At 38.0% G+C, this 25,910-nt stretch overlaps 1 protein-coding gene across 9 annotated transcripts in view; it reads left to right on the forward strand.

Moving 5' to 3' along the window:
• The window catches only part of atp2b2 (ATPase plasma membrane Ca2+ transporting 2), a 316,595-nt gene that overhangs the window by 201,658 nt on the left and 89,027 nt on the right, over positions 1–25,910 (forward strand). For 8 of the 9 annotated variants that reach the window (XM_062037840.1, XM_062037839.1, XM_062037833.1 and 5 more), the window contains 3 exons: positions 250–342; positions 13,396–13,437; positions 20,060–20,221. In XM_062037840.1, the coding sequence (XP_061893824.1) occupies positions 250–342; positions 13,396–13,437; positions 20,060–20,221 (297 nt within the window). The remainder of the gene's footprint in view (positions 1–249; positions 343–13,395; positions 13,438–20,059; positions 20,222–25,910) is intronic. The other variant, XM_062037838.1, reaches the window with a different exon arrangement.

The following is a 25,910-nucleotide window of genomic DNA, read 5'->3' on the forward strand; positions in this document are numbered from 1 at the left end:
TTGATTTTATACACCTGTGGCCGGGCCATGTGATTAGGACACCTGATTCTGATCATTTGGATGGGTGGCCAAATACTTTTGGCAATATAGTGTACGTCACCTTCCATTGAATAACATGAGAAAGTATGACGGCTATTGTGTGTTTAATCCAAGATGTTGAACATGTTAAATGTCCTATAACCATGTTATTTATCTCTGTGCACTGTCTTGTGTTGGTGTGTGTGTCTTTCTGCCATTGTCCCTGGCTAGACTGCTCGCATCCCCCCATCCACCCCATCGCCACTATTGCCACGGATGGGGCGGCAGGCTTTAACGCCCCCGGCAGTGCCAACCTCATTAATGGTAGGTTGATCTCTTTCCGTCTGATCATCTTTTGGCTCCTCCCACCATGCGTCCGCCACTTCCTACATTGGGTTTTCATACGTTTTTTTTCTACTCTCTGGACTTGTTTGTTTCTCGCTGCATTCATTTGTTCCCAGTCTCCCCCTATAGATGTGAACTGTCAATCATTGTGTCTTACAGTCGTGGTCAAAAGTTAACATACACTTGTAAAGAACATAATGTCATGGCTGTTTGAAGTTTCCAATCATTTCTACAACTCATATTTTTTTGTGATAGAGTGATTGGAGCACATACTAAAAACATTCATGAAATGTGGTTGTTTTAAGAATTTTTTATGGGTCTACTGAAAATGTGACCAAAAACAGAACTTTCCTCCGGAAGGTCTTATCACTGTCCATGTGATGTCAGATGAAACAAAAATTGAGCTGTTTGGCCACAATACCCAGCAATATGTTTGGGGGAGAAAAGGTGAGGCCTTTAATCCCAGGAACACCATTCCTACTGTCAAGCATGGTGGTGGTACTATTATGATCTGGGCCTGTTTTGCTGCCAATGCCACTGGTGCTTTACAGAGAGTAAATGGGACAATGAAAAAGGAGGATGACCTCCAAATTCTTCAGGACAACCTAAAATCATCAGCCCGGAGGTTTTTGTCTTGGGCGCAGTTGGGTGTTCCAACAGGACAATGACTCCAAACACACGTCAAAAGTGGGAAAGGAATGGCTAAATCAGGCTAGAATGAAGGTTTTAAGATGGCCTTTCCAAAGTCCTGACTTAAACGTGTGGACAATGCTGAAGAAACAAGTCCATGTCAGAAAACCAACACATTTAGCTGAACTGCACCAATTTTGTCAAGAGGAGTGGTCAAAAACTCAACCAGAAGCTTGTGGATGGCTACCAAAAGCGCCTTATTGCAGTGAAACTTGCCAAGGGACATGTAACCAAATATTAACATTGCTGTATGTATACTTTTGACCCAGCAGATGTGGTCACATTTTCAGTAGACCCATAATAAATTCATAAAAGAACCAAACTTCATGAATTTTTTTTTTGTGACCAACAAGTATGTGCTCCAATCACTCTATCACAGAAAAATAAGAGTTGTAGAAATTATTGGAAACTCAAGACAGCCATGACATTATGTTCTTTACAAGTGTATGTAAACTTTTGACCACGACTGTATCTTCAATTCTAAATCTGATAATACACATATTGAACTACTCAGAGTGTATTGATCCATCCCACACAACTTTTCTTTTTCTAACACCGGATTATCAAGAGTAAAGGCTGGTCCATTCTAGTCAATTTCCTAATTTACACCATCTGGGCTTTGTACAGGCTAGGGTTGTATGGTATGCCGGTATTAGTATAGTACCGCGATACTAATTAATCATATTCGGTACTATACCGCCTCTAAAAAAGTATCAGTCCCCCATCCCCCCGGCCCCCCGTCGTCATGTCGTGTCATTGCTGGTTTACAAGCAGAGGAGCATGTTCGGCAGCGCACAATCGCGGAGTACTTGCAAGCAGACACAGTGTGTAGACAAAGAAGGGAGAACTGACTCATTTTGGCTTAAAAACTAACGGTAAAGGAGAAGTTATAAAACTGAAACACCCTCAGAAAGAGGTGCTTTAAAACATGGCTTACTTACTACTAAAAGACAAATTGTCTAGTAAGTTCACTATTTTACTTAAGGACAAACATATGTTAATGTACAGTAAGATTTTTAGTTGGAATAAAGCCAGTGCTTAAGTTCTGCGAAAAGCTGCCGTTTTTCATGCACAAACACATACTAAATTATCCAGTTTATTTTCTTCTTCTAATGGATTTATTACAATCTTTGCAAGCTACGTAACGTTTGCTGTGGTCTGGAACAAATACAACTATTAGAATTGCAGCGAATTTTGCATACAGATAACATGCCATGAGACATGCAAATATAATTTAAATACACAGAGGACATAAGTAAAGGAAATTAAATGAGCTCAAATATACCTACAAAGGAGGCATAATGATGCAATATGTACATGAATGAATGAATGAATGAATGAATGAATGAATGAAATACGTTTATGACTGAAATAAGTTTATTTCGGTCATATAATCAACCATCAACCATTTTGTGTGACCAGTTTAACAGTACAGATTAGACATATTTAACAATCATACACATTTACACACAAAAATAAAATAAAAAGAATGACCGAAAAAGGAATATGCTGAAGCCAAAGCTTATATTTGCCTATCATATACATTCACTGAAAATTAGATTGCCTGGAACATCAACGTTAAAAAAAAATCAATGGGATGTAAGTAATTGTTACTATATTTTATAATTTTCTATTATTTCACCTTTAAAGGTTTTCTTAAACCTGAAGAACTACATGTCTTCAGCTCATCACTGAGCTTGTTCCACCATTAACTCCTAAAACTGAAATACATTTGTATTTTATATTTGTTCTTACTTTACATATTTCAAAAATCAATATCCCCCGTAAATTATAGTTTTCTCCTCTCAATTGAAATAACCTAAGAAAACAAGCTGGAAGGCTGTTGTTCTTTACTCGAAACATATTTTCCATTGTTTTAAAAACACATACATACGGCTAGCCTAAATAGCATGTTAGCATTGATTAGCTTGCAGTCATGCACTGTCCAAATATGCCTGGTTAGCACCCCAACAAGTCAATAACATCAACAAAGCTCACCTTTGTGCATTCACGCACAGCATAAAACGTTTGGTGGACAAAATGAGACAAAGAAGGAGTGGCATAAAACACGTCTTTCTGTGGCAGCGTCGGAGAAAGTTGTACATGTAAACAAACTACGATGACTTCAAGGATCGCTGAAATTAGCAGGACAAAACGGTGCTGGCCAAATACTCTCGTCAGTGAAGCATGTATAATATGAGCAGTAGGATTTCTAACAATTAGGAAGGTTTGTGTCATGTTTGTTCTCCTACAGAAAATATATAAAAAAAAAACATATATTTTTCCCCATATCTTTTTCCATTTTCACACATCTCTGACAAGGGCGGCGCTAAAGAGCCGCATGTGGCTCATAGAGTTAGCATATACATTAAATACTGTATAGCATTTTGAGACTAGTGATAAACAAAGTGTTTTAAAAAACAACATTAAAGGCCTACTGAAATCCACTACTACCGACCACGCAGTCTGATAGTTTATATATCAATGATGAAATCTTAACATTGCAACACATGCCAATACGGCCGGGTTAACTTATAAAGTGCAATTTTAAATTTCCCGTGAAACTTCCGGTTGAGAACGTCTATGTATGATGACGTATGCGCGTGACGTCAATCGTTGAAACGGAAGTATTAGGACACATTGTATCCAATACAAAAAGCTCAGTTTTCATTGCAAAATTCCACAGTATTCTGGACATCTGTGTTGGTGAATCTTTTGAAATTTATTTAATGAACAATGAAGATTGCAAAGAAGAAAGCTGTAGGTGGGATCGGTGTATTAGCGGCTGGCTGCAGCAACACAACCAGGAGGACTTTGACTTGGATAGCAGACGCGCTATCCGACGCTAGCCGCCGACCGCATTGATGATCGGGTGAAGTCCTTCGTCGCTCCGTCGATCGCTGGAACGCAGGTGAGCACGGGTGTTGATGAGCAAATGAGGGCTGGCTGGCGTAGGTGGATAGCTAATGTTTTTAGCATAGCTCTGTGAGGTCCCGTTGCTAAGTTAGCTTCAATGGCGTAGTTAGCAACAGCATTGTTAAGCTTCGCCACGCTGGCAAGCATTAACTGTGTAATTACATGTCCATGGTTTAAGAGTATTGTTGATTTTCTGTCTATCCTTCCAGTCAGGGGTTTATTTCTTTTGTTTCTATCTGCAGTTAAGCCCGATGCTATCACGTTAGTTCCGTAGCTAAAGTGCTTCGCCGATGTATTAAAAGTCACTGTGAATGTCCATTTCGCGTTCTCGACTCTCATTTTCAAGAGGATACAGTATCCGAGGTGGTTTAAAATACAAATCCGTGATCCACAATAGAAAAAGGAGAGAGTGTGGAATCCAATGAGCCAGCTTGTACCTAAGTTACGGTCAGAGCGAAAAAAGATGCGTCTCTAGTCCTTCACTCTCACGTTCCTCATCCACAAATCTTTCATCCTGGCTCAAATTGATGGAGTAATCGTCACTTTCTCGGTCCGAATCGCTCTCGCTGCGGGTGTAAACAATGGGGAAATGTGAGGAGCCTTTCAACCTGCGACGTCACGCTACTTCCGGTACAGGCAAGGCTTTTTTTTATCAGCGACCAAAAGTTGCAAACTTTATCGTCGATGTTCTCTACTAAATCCTTTCAGCAAAAATATGGCAATATCGCGAAATGATCAAGTATGACACATAGAATGGATCTGCTATCCCCGTTTAAATAAAAAAAAGTTCATTTCAGTAGGCCTTTAAGGAAACATATTTAGGTTACAAGACCGTGCTGGGATTTCTAAGTAATTGTGTAGAGTATGCAAACGGACAGGCAGACGCGTGATGAGATAAACAAACGTACTGCAGTTCAGAGATCATACCTTTCTAGTCTCCAGTTTAATGGTCACATTGATCCAAATCATCCAAAAGCGCCATCGTCTCCACTTCCCCGGAGATCACTTATAGGATAAATCCTTCTTTTCTCTGCCTTTTTTTTAAATCATGAAGGATGAACTGCTTTCACCGTCGCACCGCAGCGTCTCCTTGGAGACCGGCGCCGCAGCATGCCGCTTATTCGGACCGGAACGCCGCATCCCCGGCATGGAACAGTAGCCATTTGTCATGCTCAGCCTGAGTCTATTACCCGGCCTGTGTCGAGCGTTGCATTGAAAGCCCGGAATCACGTCTTAATTCGTCGACGGTTCATGTTGTGGCTCGACTGTGATGCAAGCTTTATTGCCTGGCGTATGTTAGCAACAATCTAAAGCAAAGATGTCTTTCCCTTAGCAAGACTCCAAATTAAATTATCCGTCCTCAAACTTAAGTTTCGATTTTTTCCTCCTTATGTAACTTCAACGTGTGGGAGGCGTTTTTTTTTTCTTCCTTTCAGGCTTACTCTCTCTCCCTGTCTGTGACTGTGACTGTGTGTGTGTGTGTGTGTGTGTGTGTGTGTGTGTGTGTGTGTGTGTGTGTGCTCTCCACATTGAGTCTGTGATCTTGCATGCAAACAAAAAAACTCGGTAACACTTCAGTATGGGGAACATATTCTAAGTAACAAAGACTTAATTTAGAGTTATTTGGACACTAAGGGAACATATAAGGCAGGGGTGTCCAAAGTGCGGCCCGGGGGCCATTTGCGGCCCGCAGTTCATTTTTTAACGGCCCCACGGCACATTTTAAAAATACGATTGAAAAAAATTTAAAACATTAAAAGTGGTATTTAAAGAGCAAACAGGTGAAATGTAACAAGAAAATGTAGCAATGTTTACTCTAATCACACAAAGCTGCCATGTAGGCTGTTTCTTTCTTTAAAAAATAATAATGAATCAAAATCAATGTCATTATGAATTATTGACCTATCTAAGGCTCCAATTACGTCACATTAAATATTTTGAGATATTTTTTGGGGAAAATGTTGCATATAAAAAAAACAAGCTGTTTTTTTTCAAAGAAGGGCCTAAAATGAACAAACAAAAAACATAAACAACAATAAAACTTGTAATTGACATCTGAAGTTGATCTCGAGATTATTGTGTTATAAACAGTAAAAAAACAAAAACAATTATAATTTATTTTTTAACACTTTAATGAGTAGGACCCTTCTGGATCCCCTACAATTTTAGTGTGATTAGTTTTTAAGTGTCATTGCTCAAAAAATAATAATGAATTAAAATCAATGGTGTTATGAGTTATTGACCTTTTTAAGGCTCCAATTATTATATACTCTCAAATATCCCACTTAAAAATTTTATTGGGTGAAAGTATTGCATATTTTGTGTTTTTTTCATTAAAAAAAAAGGTTTTCTTTGACAAAAAGAGCATACAATTTAAATCTTTAAAAAATGTTATATTGACAGATAGACCTAATGTTGATCTAGAGATTTAAAAACACAAATAATAATACTGAATAATGACACATTTTTTATACTTTTTGGACCAAAACCCTTTGGGGTCCCCGGGATCAAGCCTGAGTGGAAGCCTAAATGTATATTTTTTATGCATATATTGTATTGGTTTTTAAAATAAAAAATATCAAAATGGCCCCTGCTAGCTTTGATTTTTCAATGTGCGGCCCTCAGTGGAAAAAGTTTGGACACCCCTGATATAAGGGTTAGGGTTAGGGTTACTAATCTTAGTTAATGGCTTACTGGTTGTATACTAAGGCCATGCAGAATAAGGCATTAATAAGTACTTAATAATGACTAATTAAGAGCCAATATGTGACTAATTTGCATGTTAATAAGCAACTAATTAATGGTGAATATGTTCCCCATACTAAAGTGTTACCAAAAACTCTATGCTCCTTGTCTTCCGTACGTCAATGTTAAACGCCATATCTTGCAACCTGACACTCTAATAATGTGTTTTATGCCAGAAATTGCACATGCCATGTGCAACTCTCACATTTTAGCCAACATTTCTGCTATAGATTGCAATGTTCTTTTTGAATATAGCAGTAGAGATTTACTATCCACTGAAAATGAGCCCAAACCCAGCCATTATTGTCCCAATAGTTGGCATGGTATGTGTCCTTGGTGTGAATATTTTGTGGTATTGTTGTTATCTACAACTGCCTTAAGCCTCTTGGACATGGAAATGAGCAGAGATGCATAGGTTGTTACTGTCAGGACTTGATCAAAAATAGGACTCAGATTCAGAGGTGGAGAAAAATCCGGCAGGCTTTTATTTTGAAATGTTCACTTTTCACCTCTTGAGTCAGGGCGATAAAACAATGGCTATAAGCTTTAAATGCCTACTGAAATGAGATTTTCTTATTTAAATGGGGATAGCAGATCTATTCTATGTGTCATACTTGATCATTTCGCGATATTGCCATATTTTTGCTGAAAAGATTTAGTAGAGAACATCGACGATAAAGTTCGCAACTTTTGGTCGCTGATAAAAAAGCCTTGCCTGTACCGGAAGTAGCGTGACGTCACAGGTTGTGGAGCTCCTCGCATCTGCACATTGTTTACAATCATGGCCACCAGCAGCGAGAGCGATTCGGACCAAGAAAGCGACGATTTCCCCATTAATTTGAGCGAGGATGAAAGATTTGTGGATGAGGAAAGTGAGAGTGAAGGACTAGAGGGCAGTGGAAGCGATTCAGATAGGGAAGATGCTGTGAGAGGCGGGTGGGACCTGATATTCAGCTGGGAATGACTAAAACAGTAAATAAACACAAGACATATATATACTCTATTAGCCACAACACAACCAGGCTTATATTTAATATGCCACAAATTAATCCGCATAACAAACACCTCCCCCCCTCCCGTCCATATAACCCGCCAATACAAATCAAACACCTGCACAACACACTCAATCCCACAGCCCAAAGTACTGTTCACCTGCCCAAAGTTCATACAGCACATATATTTCCCCAAAGTTACGTACGTGACATGCACATAGCGGCACACACGTACGGGCAAGCAATCAAATGTTTGGAAGCTGCAGCTGCGTACTCACGGTAGCGCGTAACCAACTCAAAGTCCTCCTGGTAAGAGTCTATGTTGTCCCAGTTCTCCACAGGCCAATGGTAAAGCTTGACTGTCATCGTTCGGGAATGTAAACAATGAAACACGGGCTAAGTGTTTGTGTTGCTGCAGCCGGCCGCTAATACACCGCTTCCTACCTACAGCTTTCTTCTTTGCTATCTCCATTGTTCATTAAACAAATTGCAAAAGATTCACCAACACAGATGTCCAGAATACTGTGGAATTTTGCGATGAAAACAGACGACTTAATAGCTGGCCACAATGCTGTCCCAAAATGTCCGCTACAATCCGTGACGTCACGCGCAAACGTCATCATACCGAGACGTTTTCAGCAGGATATTTCGCGGGAAATTTAAAATTGTACTTTAGTAATCTAACCCGGCCGTATTGGCATGTGTTGCAATGTTAAGATTTCATCATTGATATATAAACTATCAGACTGCGTGGTCGGTAGTAGTGGGTTTCAGTAGGCCTTTAACAAATGGGCGAAAAGGTTCCACAAAAAAGTGAACAAACCGAAAATCACTCCGAAAGGAGGAAACAAAAATATCAATCTCCAACCACACTAGCGAGGAATATAACTATGAAATTCAAACAAAAAAAGTGAAGTGAAGTGAATTATATTTGTATAGCGCTTTTTCTCTAGTGACTCAAAGCGCTTTACATAGTGAAACCCAATATCTATTTAAACCAGTGTGGGTGGCACTGGGAGCAGGTGGGTTCTAATACACTGTTCCACCACTTGTGGCAGTAATGACAATATCAAACAAACAGAAGATGTCTGAAGTCACAAAGACGTTTCTTAAGCGCAAAAATTAAGACTAAAGTGTGAAGTTGTATTTTAATTTGTATTTTTTTATTTATAAATAGTCTGTTTATTTTAGCACAATATAACTACATGTACATGTATTCTTGGTTAGTGCTTGTTTTTTAATCACCCTGACCTAAGCCTGAGTTTTATGTGTTAAATAAATTATCATCTTTGTGATTAACACATGGTTTCAAATTATTTGGCAAGATTTTAATCAGTAGGTAGGTAAGATATCATTTGTTTAAAACGATTAAAATCAAGAGTAAGATTACTAATTCAGTGTTAATATTTGGGTCGGTCCCAGGCCCTCTGTAGTGGAAAAGTTTGGCCCTGAGGTCATAAAGGTTAAGAACACCCACTGCATCATGCTCTAACTTTTTGTTGGGTTTGTTGGCCGAAGGTGCGCTCTGGGAACAAGATGCAATAAAATGAAATGTTTGCTAGACGTGTTTTCATATAAGAAATAGTTTTTTTGTTTTGTGTCTGCTGACTCCAAATCAGTCTTTGAAAAGGGGTCCTGTTATGCAAAACCAACCTTTCCCACCTGTCGGTACTTGTTTTTCTGTATTTGGGATCCCCAGAAGTCCCGGAAAATACGAAATGAAACCATGGAGCCATGGTGGAGATATTTATAAAACAATCTTGCTTTCCTTCATGCTTCTTCCAATAGAGCCGTTTGGAATTTGAGACTTTAGTGACATATTTGGTTCTCAAATCTTTTTCACTAAGTACCACTTTAATGACCAACATTAAAATACAGTATTGTAGTAGGCCTCAGCGTTCATTGAAAACAAGGCAGAGGTTTTATTAGGCAAGTATACTGTAACATTACACAGTTCGAACAGTAACACTGCGTTTGAATATGGGAAAGTAAAACTGTTACATTACCATATTTAATTAGGGGATTCTTTGGCGTACCAGAGAGCCTGCGTACCACTCGAGGTACTCGTCGTACAGTACCACCGTTTGAGAATCACCCTGGTAGAGGTTTACCCGAAGATCTTTGCACGACTCCGCCATTTTTATTCAGTTGTAGTCCAAAGTTGTAGTCAAACGGTTCCTTATTTTTCATCAATCAATCAATCAAAGTGTATTTATATTGCCCTTAATCACAAGTGTCTCAAAGGGCTGCACAAGTCACAATGACATCCTCGGCTCAGATCCCACATCAGGGCAAGAAAAAACTCAACCTAATGGGATACAATGAGAAACCTTGGAGGGGACCGCAGATTTGGGGACCCCCTCCCCCTGGGCGACCGGTGCAATGGACGTCGAGTGGATCTAGTTAGTAGTGTGAGAGTCCAGTCCATAGTGGATCTAACATAATAGTGTGAGAGTCCAGTCCATAGTGGATCTAACATAATAGTGAGAGTCCAGTCCATAGTGGATCTAACATAATAGTGAGAGTCCAGTCCATAGTGGATCTAACATAATAGTGTGAGAGTCCAGTCCATAGTGGATCTAACATAATAGTGAGAGTCCAGTCCATAGTGGATCTAACATAATAGTGTGAGAGTCCAGTCCATAGTGGATGTAACATACTGTAATAGTGTGAGAGTCCAGTCCATAGTGGATCTAACATAATAGTGTGAGAGTACAGTCCATAGTGGATCTAACATAATAGTGTGAGAGTCCAGTCCATAGTGGATCTAACATACTGTAATAGTGTGAGAGTCCAGTCCATAGTGGATCTAACATAATAGTGTGAGAGTCCAGTCCATAGTGGGGCCAGCAGGGGATCATCTTGAGTGGAGACAGGTCAGCAGCGCAGAAACGTCCCCAACTGATGCACAGATGAGTGGTCCACCCCGGGTCCCGACTTTGAACAGCTAGCGCTTCATCTGTGGTCACCTAATAACCTAATAACGCAGGAGAGGGGGACAGAGCAGTAAAAGAGACGGCAGATCAACTGGTCTAAAAGGGGTTCTATTTAAAGGCTAGAGTGTACAAATGACTTTTAGGATGGGACTTAAATGCTTCTACTGAGGTAGCATCTCTAACTGTTACCAGGAGGGCATTCTAGAGTACTGGAACCCCGAATACAAAACGCTCCATAGCCCGAAGACTATTTTTGGGCTCTGGGAATCATTTTTCTCTATCCTCTTGTTGTGGGGCAGACTGGCTCGTACATGCACATGCATGCTAAAATCCTCCGCTCTTGCCATTTCTAATAAAAGGCAGCGTGTAGTTTTAACTTAGTCAGTAGACTATATAGACTTCTATCAACCTGAGGACTGAGACCAAGCATTTAACTCACTTCCACTCCATGTCAGCACTATGGGGGGTTTCCACTATCTGACACATATACAGTACAGGCCAAAAGTTTGCACACACCTTCTCATTCAATGGGTTTTCTTTATTTTCATGACTATTTACATTGTAGATTGTTACTGAAGGCATCAAAACTATGAATGAACACATGTGGAGTTACGTACTTAACAAAAAAAGGTGAACTAACTTAAAACATGTTTTATATTCTAGTTCCTTCAAAATAGCCACCCTTTGCTCTGATTACTACTTTGCACACTCTTGGCATTCTCTCGATGAGCTTCAAGAGGTAGTCACCTGAAATGGTTTTCACTCCACAGGTGGGCCTTATCAGGAATTTCTTGCTTTATCAATAGGTTTGGGACCATCAGTTGTGTTGTGAATGAGAAGGTGTGTCCAAACGTTTGATCTGTACTATATACCTGAGCACAAATCAGAATCAGAATCAGAAATACGTTATTAATCCCCGAGGGGAAATTAAGATTTTCAGCACAATCCCATGCAAGAGCAGACAAACATTACAGGGAGACAGAACAGGATCGTTGACGGGTCTGCCAACTTCCGGCGGCACTTACAAAAAAGGTGAGATACAGGTAAATGCTGGGGAGGGGGGAGGGGGGAGGGGGAGAAAAAAAAAATCAGTCTAAGCCTGGGTCCCTGGAGAGGGGGTTCCGGACTGAGGCCAAGGGGAAGAAAAAAAACCCTCATAGCCATAGCACACATAAACGTGTGTCTGAGGGAAACATCAAAGACAAAGGACATTAAAAGAGCAGAGCTGAAGCACTTCTACACACAGCCACAAAAGTAAAACCACAACAACACTGTACACTGGACTCTCACTATTATGTTACTGGACTGGACTTATGTAGTGGAATTTCTGCCTATTTTCGCCTTTCACCAGAATGCATTAGGGAGAAGATTGCCAAGCGTGTAAGAGTTGAGCGTATGGTCGCCCTGACATTGTACAAGATGTTTTGATTGTTTGTTATGGCTAAGGGATCCAAGGATATTGCAGAGTGAGCGAATTCAAAACAGCAGGCCCCTGACCCACGAGGAAAAACATAAATAACCAAGTTGGACCAAGTCAGGGGTTCTTATTTCTTTTTTTTTCCTGCTAGAAGAGACCACCGTAGTTTCTCCGGAGAAACTGTCTGTATCATGGCAATTCAATCCAACCTTGTACCATTTGATTATGAGTAAATAAAACTCTTGTGATAAATTCACCTTTGTTCCCGTTTAAGATTTGGACTTTCTACTACACTTTCACAATATTATGTCAGACCCACTCGACGTCCGTTGCATCCGGTCTCCCCTACAGAGACCGCATGCGGTCCTCTCCAAGGTTTCTCATAGTCATTCACATCGACGTCCCACTGGGTTGTGAGTTTTTCCTTGCCCTTATGCGGGCAATGAACCTAGGATGTCGTTGTGGCTTGTGCAGCCCTTTGAGACACTTGTGATTTAGGGCTATATAAATAAACATTGATTGATTGATTGATTGAAATACAACAAATCATATACACTGTGGTGACCTCTGCTGTGTTCCACGCCATCGTCTACTGGGGTGGGGGGAGCATGGCCAGAGACAGGAGCAGTCCCAACAAAGCAACCAAGAGAGCCGACTCCACCCTCGGCCGCCCACCAACTCTCGGCCAGTGTCCCGTCCGCATGGATGAGCGAGGATAAGTCCAAGGAGACCGATGAATATGAATCTTTTTTCCCCCGTTATCCCTGCGGCGCCCCTGATTAATACCACCCTGGGCAATTTGCCAATGTGCCCTATGTGGAAAACTGCCACTGCCCCCTCAGGTGCTTAATTGGGTTCAATCGTGGAGGAGGCAAATTTGTCCTCTCCATTACCTTCCTCAAACTCAGCAGAGCACATTTAGCTCGGTATCACGTTGCAAAACCGATCGGTTTCTGCCACGCGTTGGACTTCAGCCGTGGTTCCTACCAGACCACGGTTGCTACTCACTCACTGTACAGTGCGTTGCTATATTTAGACAACAATGGCTGAGTGTTGACTCACTTCCAGTAAGTAGTAAATCAATACCGCTGTGCATGTATTCTCCGTCCCTTGAGACTATGTTTGCTACAATGTGAGGTTTTTTCTGTATGAATGCCATTCATCTATCACTTTCTATGTCGCAAAGATGTACTAAAAGTCATTTTCCTGTCTCCCTGTTTTTTGTGTGCTTTTTCATCGGAGTGCTGCCTTACTCTTTTGGAGGTTTTTTTTTGTCCGTGTGACTTGTCTGCCTTTGTTATTGTTGTCGTTACCGTCTTGTATGTCTCCATCTTAGGTAAAATGCAAGATGGCAATATGGAGAGCAACCAGATTAAAGGTAACCACGCCATATCTCTCCTTTCTTTCTCCTCCTCTTCCTTCTCCTCCCTCCCCCCTCTATGGTGTAAGCTGTGGGTCAAATGCAGGTTGAAAGACATTCAATTCTCCAGCAGGATTCTTAATGCAGAAGGGAATTAAGTCTCCCAGACAATTAAAGAGTTGCTTGGTATTACGCCTCATATTTGACCCTGTCGTCTTATCAGCTTCTTCAACATCCTCCTCTTCCCTTCTGCTGTGTTGTCCTCTTCTTCTCGTTCTTTTTAGTTCTTGTTTGCCTTCTGTGATGTGTTCATGTCTGACATCATCCCGAAGTCCAACACCGAAGCCGGAGTCACCACTACCAACTACAAACACAAATATCGACATACTATAACAGTGGTTCTTAACCTTGTTGGAGGTACCGAACCCCACCAATTTCACATACGCATTCACCGAACCCGAACCGTAATCATAAAATTATATTATTGTATTAAAGAAATACTAAAAGATATATTTTACAAACAAAGTTACAGGAATGTACACATGATCCCATGTTTACATCTCATTGTGCAACATGTGAATGTTTTAGTGGGAACTAAATGTGATATCTGAAAGGGGTACACATTATTTCCAAAGCAGGACCCTCACCCAGACATATAATACTAGTACACAGCTCATGAAAAACAATATGTTATAGTCATCGTAAGTGGGCCAAAACACTTATATTTGAAAATAATCTCATGGAAAGGACTGCTGTCATTTGATTACAATAATAAAACATTGAACTTGTTATTTAGTCAGGTTTGGGACTGGTGTGCTGCAGGTCTGACGTCGCTCACATGTGCTCCACTGAATGCTCAAGGAGTTTTTGCGTTTGCTCACACATATGGAAAATTAGAGGGAACATTGTTTGGGGGTATCCATAATACGCCGACAGGGAGAAGTTTTTATTTACACGATGAGTCGGACGTGTCTTGACCTCCGCGTCGGAGGCTCTCCCAAACCCCTGAAGCCGACTCACCGAACCCCTAGGGTTCGATCGAACCCAGGTTAAGAACCACTGCTATAGAATATAGAGTCGCGGTCAAAAGTTTACATACACTTGTAAAGAACATAATGTCATGGCTGTCTTGAGTTTCCAATAATTTCTACTACTCTTATTTTTTTGTAGTAGAATGATTGGATCACATACTTGTTGGTCACAAAAAACATTCATGAAGTTTGGTTCTTTTATGAATTCATTATGGGTCAACTGAAAACGTGACCAAATCTTCTGGGTGAAAAGTATACATACAGCAATATGCATGATACATTTTGGTGATGTAGAAAAGTTACAATCAAATCAAATTAGCTTCATGGCATGGTCTCTTAACTTCATGTGAGTGTGAGTTGACCTGATTCTTGGGAAACTTATCTTTTTGTATTATTAGGTCCATCAGTGTTAAATATTATAAACTTATCACTTTCCTCTGGCACTGTTCCCCTAGCATTCAAAAAAGCGGTTATTCATCCTCTACTCAAAAGACCTAACCTCGATCCTGATCTCATGGTAAACTACCGGCCGGTGTCCCACCTTCCGTTTATCTCGAAAATCCTCGAAAAAATTGTCGCACAGCAGCTAAATGAACACTTAGCGTCTAACAATCTCTGTGAACCTTTTCAATCCGGTTTCAGGGCAAATCACTCTACGGAGACAGCCCTCGCAAAAATGACTAATGATCTATTGCTAACGATGGATTCTGATGCGTCATCTATGTTGCTGCTTCTTGATCTTAGCACCGCTTTCGATACTGTTGATCATAATATTTTATTAGAGCGTATCAAAACGCGTATTGGGATGTCAGACTTAGCCTTGTCTTGGTTTAACTCTTATCTTACTGACAGGATGCAGTGTGTCTCCCATAACAATGTGACCTCGGACTATGTTAAGGTAACGTGCGGAGTTCCCCAGGGTTCGGTTCTTGGCCCTGCACTCTTTAGTATTTACATGCTGCCGCTAGGTGACATCATACGCAAATACGGTGTTAGCTTTCACTGTTTTGCTGATGACACCCAACTCTACATGCCCCTAAAACTGACCAACACGCCGGATTGTAGTCAGCTGGAGGCGTGTCTTAATGAAATTAAACAATGGATGTCCGCTAACTTTTTGCAACTCAACGCTAAGAAAACGGAAATGCTGATTATCGGTCCTGCTCAACACCGACATCTATTTAATAATACCACCTTAACATTTGACAACCAAACAATTAAACAAGGCGACTCGGTAAAGAATCTGGGTATTATCTTCGACCCAACTCTCTCGTTTGAGTCACACATTAAGAGTGTTACTAAAACGGCCTTCTTTCATCTCCGTAATATCGCTAAAATTCGTTCCATTTTGTCCACAAGCGATGCTGAGATCATTATCCATGCGTTCGTTACATCTCGTCTCGATTACTGTAACGTTTTATTTTCGGGCCTCCCTATGTCTAGCATTAAAAGATTACAGATGGTACAAAATGCGGCTGCAAGACTTTTGACAAAAACAAGAAAGTTTGATCATATTACGCCTATACTGGCTCACTTGCACTGGCTTCCTGTGCACCTAAGATGCGACTTTAAGGTTTTACTACTTACGTATAAAATACTACACGGTCAAGCTCCTGCCTATCTTGCCGATTGTATTGTACCATATGTCCCGGCAAGAAATCTGCATTCAAAGAACTCCGGCTTATTAGTGATTCCCAGAGCCCAAAAAAAGTCTGCGGGCTATAGAGCGTTTTCTATTCGGGCTCCAATACTATGGAATGCCCTCCCGGTAAAAGTTAGAGATGCTACCTCAGTAGAAGCATTTAAGTCTCATCTTAAAACCACATATGCGGTCCTATCCAAGGTTTCTCATAGTCATTCACATTGACGTCCCACTGGGGTGAGTTTTCCTTGCCCGTATGTGGGCTCTGTACCGAGGATGTCGTTGTGGCTTGTACAGCCCTTTGAGACACTTGTGATTTAGGGCTATATAAATAAACATTGATTGATTGATTGATTATGATTGACGACCCCTTTTGACTTATCTGAGCCCATTTAAATAGGGCTCATGTATTGCAGTCATTAGACTCGGTTACAAACGCGACAATGGGAAAGTCAAAGGAACTCAGCACAGATCTGAAAAAACAAATAATTTATTTTTTAACAAGTCAGGAAAGCAGCTTAAGGTCCCAAGAGCAACTGTGCAGACAATTGTTCGTAAATATAAAGTGCATGGCACAGTTTTGTCTCTGCCACAATCAGGAAGAAAACGCAAGCTATCACCTGCTGCTGAGGGAAAATTGGTCAGGATGATCAAGAGTCAACCGAGAACCACCAAAAAGCAGGTTAGCAATGAATTGGAAGCTGCTGGAACACAGGTGTCGGTGTCCACAGTCGAGCGTGTTTTGTATCGCCATGGACTGAGAGGCTACCAGGCAAGAAGGAAGCCCTTGCTCCAGAAGCGACACCTTAAGGCTCGTCTAAAGTTTGCTACTGATCACATGGACAAAGATAAGACCTTCTGGAGGAAAGTTCTGTGGTCAGATGAAACAAAAAATTAGATGTACGTTTGGAGGAGAAAAGGTGAGGCCAATTCTACAGTCAAGCTTGGTGGTGGTAGTATTATGCTCTGGGCCTGTTTTGCTGCCAATGGAATTGGTGCTTTACAGAGAGTAAATGGGACAATGAAAAAGGAGGATTACCTCCAAATTCTTCAGGACAACCTAAAATCATCAGCCCGGAGGTTGGGTCTTGGGCGCAGTTGGGTGTTCCAACAGGACAATGACCCCAAGCACACGTCAAAAGTGGTAAATGAATGGCTAAATCAGGCTAGAATTAAGGTTTTAGAATGGCCTTCCCAAAGTCCTGACTTAAACGGGTGGACAATGATGAAGAAACAAGTCCATGTCAGAAAACCAACACATTAGGTGAACTGCACCAATTTTGTCAAGAGGTGTGGTCAAAAACTCAACTAGGAAGCTTGTGGATGGCTACCAAAAGTGCCTCATTGCAGTGAAACTTGCCAAGGGACATGTAACCAAATATTAACATTGCTGTATGTATACTTTTGATCCAGCAGATTTGCTCACATTTTCAGTAGACCCATAATAAATTTATAAAAGATCCAAACTTCATTAATGTTTTTTGTGACCAACAAGTAATCACTCTATCACAAAAAAAATAATAGTTGTCGAAATTATTGGAAACTCAAGACAGCCATGACATTATGTTCTTTATATGTAAACTTTTGACCACAACTGTATATCTTACATTGGGTCAGCACAAATAAGCTCTAACAATGCAGAACTGTAACATTGCAGGATTCTTATTCATGTTGATTTTTTTTTGTGTTCTTTTGTGGAAAATAGTCATAAAAAATAATTTAGCGACGTGATTTTTTTTTTGTATATGTTTGCTAAATAGTAAGAGAAGACAGGTTATACCTTCTCTATCAATGATTAGAAATACAGTACCGCTATATGTATTTGTATACGGTTTGATGTATCAAGAGGATCTTTGTTCTCAAGCTTTATTTCAAGGCAGCAATAATAAATTCAACATGACATATGCTTCATATTTTAAAAAATTAAGGAACCAACATTACTAGAACTACTACATTTATGTTTACAGTATGTATTTAAGTTACTTCTACATTAAATGATTTTTGATATTGTTTTCCCACTATTTTTCAATAAAACAAGCTAAATAATGCTTTAGTTCAGGGGTCCCCCAAACTATGGCCAGCGTCTTGGGAAGTCCCAAGTTCAAATAAATAAATAAATATATATATATATATATATATATATATATATATATATATATATATATATATATATATATATATATATATATATATATATATATATATATATATATATATATATATATATATATATATATATATATATATATATATATAGGCTTGTAGGGATGATATAGCCTCTGTTTTTTCCTGACATAATGTATAATCCGCTCTACCCCGGTATTGAGCTTTGTATAACGGATAAACCGCAGAAACCTTGACTATGTGTGTGTGTATATATATATATATATATATATATATATATATATATATATATATATATATATATATATATATATATATACCGGGGTAGAGCGGAATATACGTTAGGTCAGGAAAAAACACAGAGGCTATATAATCCATACTAGCCTGTTTTGCAGGTTTTCCTGCTCCTCAGGGGATTTTATAATACAATAAAATCCCCTGAAGAGCAGGGAAACATGCGAAACAGGCTTGTAGGGATGAAATAGCACCTGTTTTTTGCCTGACCTAATATGTATATATATATATATATATATATATATATATATATATATATATATATATATATATATATATATATATATATATATATATATATATAAAAATATATATATATATATATATATATATATATATATATATATATATATATATATATATATATATATATATATATATATACACACACACACACACACATAGAAGGTTTAATATTAGTAATACTTATAAAGAGGTTAATTTGTGTCTTAATCACAAAAGCTTATTTTGGACCCTGAATTTATATAACTGATTTTTTTGCGTTTGGATATTGTCAATTCAAGTAATGCTGACAATTTCATTGACTAAAAAATTGTGAGCCAAATTCGTTTGTCTAAAAATTAATATTTCGATATTTCGCACTTTGGGTAAATTAAGCAATGAGTCCTGTCTCAACACCAGCCAATGATGAAATGTGTGTTTTTAAACACACAAATTTTGCCCACATTCTTTTATTTAATGAAATTGTCATCATAACTTAATGTAAAACAATATATATAGTTCAGAAAATTCAAATGCAAAAAATTCAGTGACATAAATTCAGTGTCCAAAAAAATCATTTGCATATCAATAAAGACACAAATGAACCTCTTTATACTCATTTTTATGTTATAGTATACTATTCAGTGGTTAATTTTATGTGGTTATTTCATTTTCTATGTTTTTATTTAACCTTTATTTAACAAGGAACAAAAAAACAACAACATTGAGATATAAAATAAAAGTAAATTTAAATAAATAAAATGTACTTGAGATGAAAAACCTCTTTAGCCTACATTACAAATTACAATGACAGGACAGACATCAAATAAAACAGTTACAAGTAACTGAGGCTATTTGAAATGATTCACTTTTCAAAGAATATAGTTCTTTATTTTGTTACATATTATATAATTTATTTTTACAATATAGAAAAATACATAAAATAATGTCGAATGAATTTAAATAAAAATATTAATGACATAAGTATCATTGAAATAGAAACAATTTGGTTTTTGTACTTTAATATGCTACATTCTTTACTTTTTTCAGTCGTCTCAGCCAACAGGTAATATTCTTTAAGTATTTGCAGTTAACTGAACATAATTTTTATTGCTGTGATTGTTTTATTGTAATTAATCATCTTTCAGGCTGAGTATATTCTTCTTCTTTTTGACATTGACTGAAGTGATGAGGTGCCTTGATCTTCTTTCAACTAGCCCACCCCCTATCCTTGCTTTCAAACATGCACAACACACTCATTTTTTTCCCCCTTCCTGACATTCCTCCCCAAGCTCATCTTTTCTGTGGCTCTCTGTGCTCTTTGCAGTGAAGAAGCAGGACGGCGCTGCCGCCATGGAGATGCAACCCCTGAAGAGCGCCGAGGGAGGCGAGGAGGAGAAGGAGCGGAAGAAGGTGTCCATCCCCAAGAAGGAGAAGTCTGTGCTGCAAGGGAAGCTTACTAAGCTGGCCGTTCAAATCGGCAAAGCAGGTACTGTAGAGCAAAGTCTTTGGGGAACCTTCCATGCCTTCCCAGCAGGCACAAGACATGTAGTGTTGTGTATAGATGTTCAGAATAAACTTCATATAATATATAATTCAATACATATTAGTGTTGTCCAGATACCAATATTTTAGTACTTTTCAATACTTTTCTAAATAAAGGGGATCACAAAAAAATTGCATTATTGGCTTTATTTTAACAACAAATCTTAGGGTACATTAAACATATGTTTCTTATTGCAAGTGTGTCCTTAAATAACATACAAGACAACTTGTCTTTTAGTAGTAAGTGAACAAACAAAGGCTCCTAATTAGTCTGCTGACATATGCAGTAACATATTGTGTCATTTTCCATTCTATTATTTTGTCAAAATTATTAAGGACAAGTGGTAGAAAATTAATTATTAATCTACTTGTTCGTTTACTGTTAATATCTGGTTATAGTTCTGGTTTAACATGATACCACAAATTTGGGTATCAATCCTATACCAAGTCGTTACATATTTCTTGAGTTTATAAACATAATATACATTTTAAAAAAACGAAAGAAGTTGTTGTGATGCCAAAAAATTATTGATGTAATCATAGTAGTATCGACTACATACACTCCTGTACTTGGTATCATTACAGTGGATGTTAAGTGTAGATCTACCAATAGCGTTTGTTTACATTTTGACGCCGGTGAGCTACGGTGTGTAGTGAAGCATGTTTACCTATTCCTCATTCTCTAGGGATGATACTTGTAAGAAACATACTTTATTTGTCGCCATGGACGATTAGTTAATTAGTGAATTTGGGTATCAATCCGATACCAAGTAGTTACAGGATCATACATTGGTCATATTCAAAGTCCTCATGTGTCCAGGGACACATTTCCTGAGTTTATAAACATAATATAAATAAAGAAGAAAACGAAAGAAGATGTTGTGATGCCAAAAAATATTGACATAATCATAGTAGTATCGACTAGATACACGCCTGTACTTTGGTATTGGGGTGGACCGGTACTTTTCAGAGGCGGTATAGTACCGAATATGATTCATTAGTATCGCGGTACTATACTAATACCGGTATACTGTACAACCCTAATACAATGTTGATTATATTTTTATGTTTTTTAAAACTGACTTCTAAACGACGTTGCAAAATAGTTGTATTTGTAAACTGAGACAACGTTGGATCCACCAAATTTCAATGGCCAAATCAACGTCACAAACCTGACATTAAATAAACGTCGTCAAAGAGGATGTTGTTTCAACGTTGGATTCGTGTTGTACAATATTGGTTGGGAAATGACCAAAATTCAATGGTCAAATCAACGCCGGAACCCAACATTGATTAAACATTGTCAAAAAGCATGTTGTTTCAACGTTATGTTTGAGTTGCTTAACGTCGGGTCCAACGTTCCCTCTAAGGTGCGCGCCTGCGTAATTGCGCACTGCTCAAGCGTCCTCTGCGCACAGTAAATATATGCCGCGCACCAAAACAAATCTCATCTGAATTCTAAACAAAATAAACACATTTATTCTGTGTAATTTTGCAATGCAACTCTGAGTGACAGTGACAACAAGCGGCCCTAACGGTGTTCGTCAACACCGTTCAATTGAACACCATTCTATTATTGTAACGTCTATCGAGATACTTTGAGGACAGGAATTACACTACCGTTCAAAAGTTTGGGGTCACCCAAACAATTTTGTGGAATAGCCTTCATTTCTAAGAACAAGAATAGACTGTCGAGTTTCAGATGAAAGTTCTCTTTTTCTGGCCATTTTGAGCGTTTAATTGACCCCACAAATGTGATGCTCCAGAAACTCAATCTGCTCAAAGGAAGGTCAGTTTTGTAGCTTCTGTAACGAGCTAAACTGTTTTCAGATGTGTGAACATGATTGCACAAGGGTTTTCTAATCATCAATTAGCCTTCTGAGCCAATGAGCAAACACATTGTACCATTAGAACACTGGAGTGATAGTTGCTGGAAATGGGCCTCTATACACCTATGTAGATATTGCACCAAAAACCAGACATTTGCAGCTAGAATAGTCATTTACCACATTACCAATGTATAGAGTGTATTTCTTTGAAGTTAAGACTAGTTTAAAGTTTCTTCATTGAAAAGTACAGTGCTTTTCCTTCAAAAATAAGGACATTTCAATGCGACCCCAAACTTTTGAACGGTAGTGTATATCGATCACTTTATTGAGCAGAACTGTTTATATTCGGCCATAACCACACCAAAACACGAGTAAAAAAACTTCTATCTCGAAAAACTAGTCATTTTCTGCCGTACAAACCAGGCCAAAACCAACTTGTCATCTGTCACCAACACGCATACCACTAAGCCACTGGTGCGTTTATGGCCACACAAAAAGTTGAACAACTCCAACACCACACAAAGTTACACTATGACTTCTCAGTCATATGTGTGCTTATTCTACTGTCATTTATTATTAATGTCAATTTATTGATATTAATCATGGAATGCTGTTACTAGAGAAAGTTACAGGAATGCACACTTCATCCTATGCTTACATTTCATTGTGCAACATGAGGATGTTTAAGGGGAACTAAATGTGATCTCTGAGAGGGGTACACATGACTTCCAAAGCAGGACCCCCACCCAGACATATTGTACAATACTAATCCATAGTTTATGAAAAACCAGATTTCTTTTATTTTCATTACAAGTGGGCCAAATCACTAATATTAGAAAATAATCTCATGAAAATGACTCCTCTCATTTGAGTGTTATTATAAAAGATTGGTTTGGGGACCTAATTCAACAAGTTCTCAATGTCGTTTTAATGTCTTGTGCCTGCTAGGCTATGTCCTTAAGTAGTATCATTTGTAGTTTTTCTGCAAAAAATCTTTCTCATACACTTTTCAGAACAAACCCATGATCAGTCTTTATATTAGAGAGCACACTCTGCAGGTGTGGTTTTATAATTTATTTTTTTTTGTCAGAGGGTTTTGTTGTGCTGATGCCACAAAATATAAGTGTGTATCATCTGTCATTTCAATGGGTTTTTATTTTAATACCATACATACCAGGGATGGTCTCTTGCGGGTATACACTTTCTGACTTCTGTAATGTTTATAGGTACTCTTGTACCCACTGGTAGTCAGTTGTGTTGAGAATACCATGCATCTCCCCTTGTCTGCTGGCAGGATTCGAACGTTTACATCCTTGCTCAGCGATGTCACAGCTTTCCTCTCCTCGAAGGAGAGTTTGGAGGGGAGGCTTGGTCTTAGAGAGAGCTGCTGCCCTTTGTAACCTAATTTGTTCCCCTTCGTTTTCTGCTGGGTTATTCTTCCTTGTAACTCATTCTGTACAAATGAACTATAGGAACTTATTGCGGAGTCATGGCAAAGTTCTACCCTTTAGCCAATTCCCACTTTCCTAATTAGACATAGAATTATGCTGGACAAATTCCCTACCTATCTATAGTGTGATTAAGTATCAGTCACCTTCACAGTTTGTTGCCCCTATGTCAGGGGTCGGCAACCCAAAATGTTGAAAGAGTCATATTGGACCAAAAATACAAAAAACAAATCTCTCTGGAGCCGCAAAAAATTAAAAGTCTTATATAAAAGTTATAATGAAGGGAACACATGATGTAAGTGTCTATATTAGTTGTATTAGCCTACTATCAAAATGACTTTAAAAGTCTTATATAAGTGTTATAATGAAGACAACACATGATGTGTCTATTTTAGCCATATCAGCCTACTATCAAAATTACTTTAAGATTCTTATATAAGTGTTATAATGAAGACAACACATGATGTAAGTGTCTATTTTAGCCATATTAGCCTATTATCAAAATTACTTTAAAAGTCTTATATAAAAGTTATAATGAAGACAACACATGATGTAAGTGTCTATTTTAGCCATATTAGCCTATTATCAAAATGACTTTAAAAGTCTTATATGTGTTATAATGAAGACAACACATGGTGTAAGTGTCTATTTTAGCCATATTAGCCTATTATCAAAATGACTTTAAAAGTCTTATATAAGTGTTATAATGAAGACAACACATGATGTAAGTGTCTATTTTAGCCATATTAGCCTATTATCAAAATGACTTTAAAATTCTTATATAAGTGTTATAATGAAGACAACACATGATGTAAGTGTCTATTTTAGCCATATTAGCCTATTATCAAAATGACTTTAAAAGTCTTATATAAGTGTTATAATGAAGACAACACATGATGTAAGTGTCTATTTTAGCCATATTAGCCTATTATCAAAATGACTTTAAAAGTCTTATATAAGTGTTATAATGAAGACAACACATGATGTAAGTGTCTATTTTAGCCATATTAGCCTATTATCAAAATGACTTTAAAAGTCTTATATAAGTGTTATAATGAAGACAACACATGATGTAAGTGTCTATTTTAGCCATATTAGCCTATTATCAAAATGACTTTAAAAGTCTTATATAAGTGTTATAATGAAGACAACACATGATGTAAGTGTCTATTTTAGCCATATTAGCCTATTATCAAAATGACTTTAAAAGTCTTATATAAGTGTTATAATGAAGACAACACATGATGTGTCTATTTTAGCCATATTAGCCTATTATCAAAATTACTTTAAAAGTCTTATATAAGTGTTATAATGAAGACAACACATGATGTAAGTGTCTATTTTAGCCATATTAGCCTACTATCAAAATGACTTTAAAAGTCTTATATAAGTGTTATAATGAAGACAACACATGATGTAAGTGTCTATTTTAGCCATATTAGCCTATTATCAAAATGACTTTAAAAGTCTTATATAAGTGTTATAATGAAGACAACACATGATGTAAGTGTCTATTTTAGCCATATTAGCCTATTATCAAAATGACTTTAAAAGTCTTATATAAGTGTTATAATGAAGACAACACATGATGTGTCTATTTTAGCCATATTAGCCTATTATCAAAATTACTTTAAAAGTCTTATATAAGTGTTATAATGAAGACAACACATGATGTAAGTGTCTATATTATCTATAATAGCCTACTATCAAAGGCTGACACAAATCTTCGTTGACAGAAATGTTGTATATTTAAAAACCTTTTAAGGCCCAAGCTGTTTGTTTACATGCTTTTTTTTATTTGTCTTTGCTATTTGGGCTTTTTGGACCCGAATTAGAATAAAAACTAAGAATCATCTTTTGATATGATGTACTTAGTCCATAAGTAACAAACGTGTACTTCATGTTTAGTGACATGCTAATTCTTATTTCTACACTTTTTTTTTTCCAAATTCCATTGTATGTTATACTCCTCTGACACCACTAGATGGCAGTATAAGTGTCCACATAAGCGGCCATAAGACCCCAATTCAGTAGTGTACACAATTTTGGAAATAAGAGCTAAAAGGTGCTGTCCACGCATGTGGCCACTAAGCCTTTCTTTTATTCTACACGTTTTTGCAACATTGGAAAACATTGGTAAAATGGAGGCTTCTCACAGGATGAGATAACTTCTGGAAATTACTGGCTCAAAATGGCCAAAGGTATAGATATGTGTGTCCAAGTTTAAGGAAACGGCAGGCTGTCTTCTTCTAATGGATTTATTACAATCTTTGCAAGCTGGGTTACGTTTGCTGTGGTCTGGAACAACATGGCACACTATTAACTATCAGAAATGCAGCCAATATTACATACAGAT

Source organism: Entelurus aequoreus, linkage group LG26, assembly GCF_033978785.1.
Source record: "Entelurus aequoreus isolate RoL-2023_Sb linkage group LG26, RoL_Eaeq_v1.1, whole genome shotgun sequence".
NCBI classification, from domain to species: Eukaryota; Metazoa; Chordata; class Actinopteri; order Syngnathiformes; family Syngnathidae; genus Entelurus; species Entelurus aequoreus.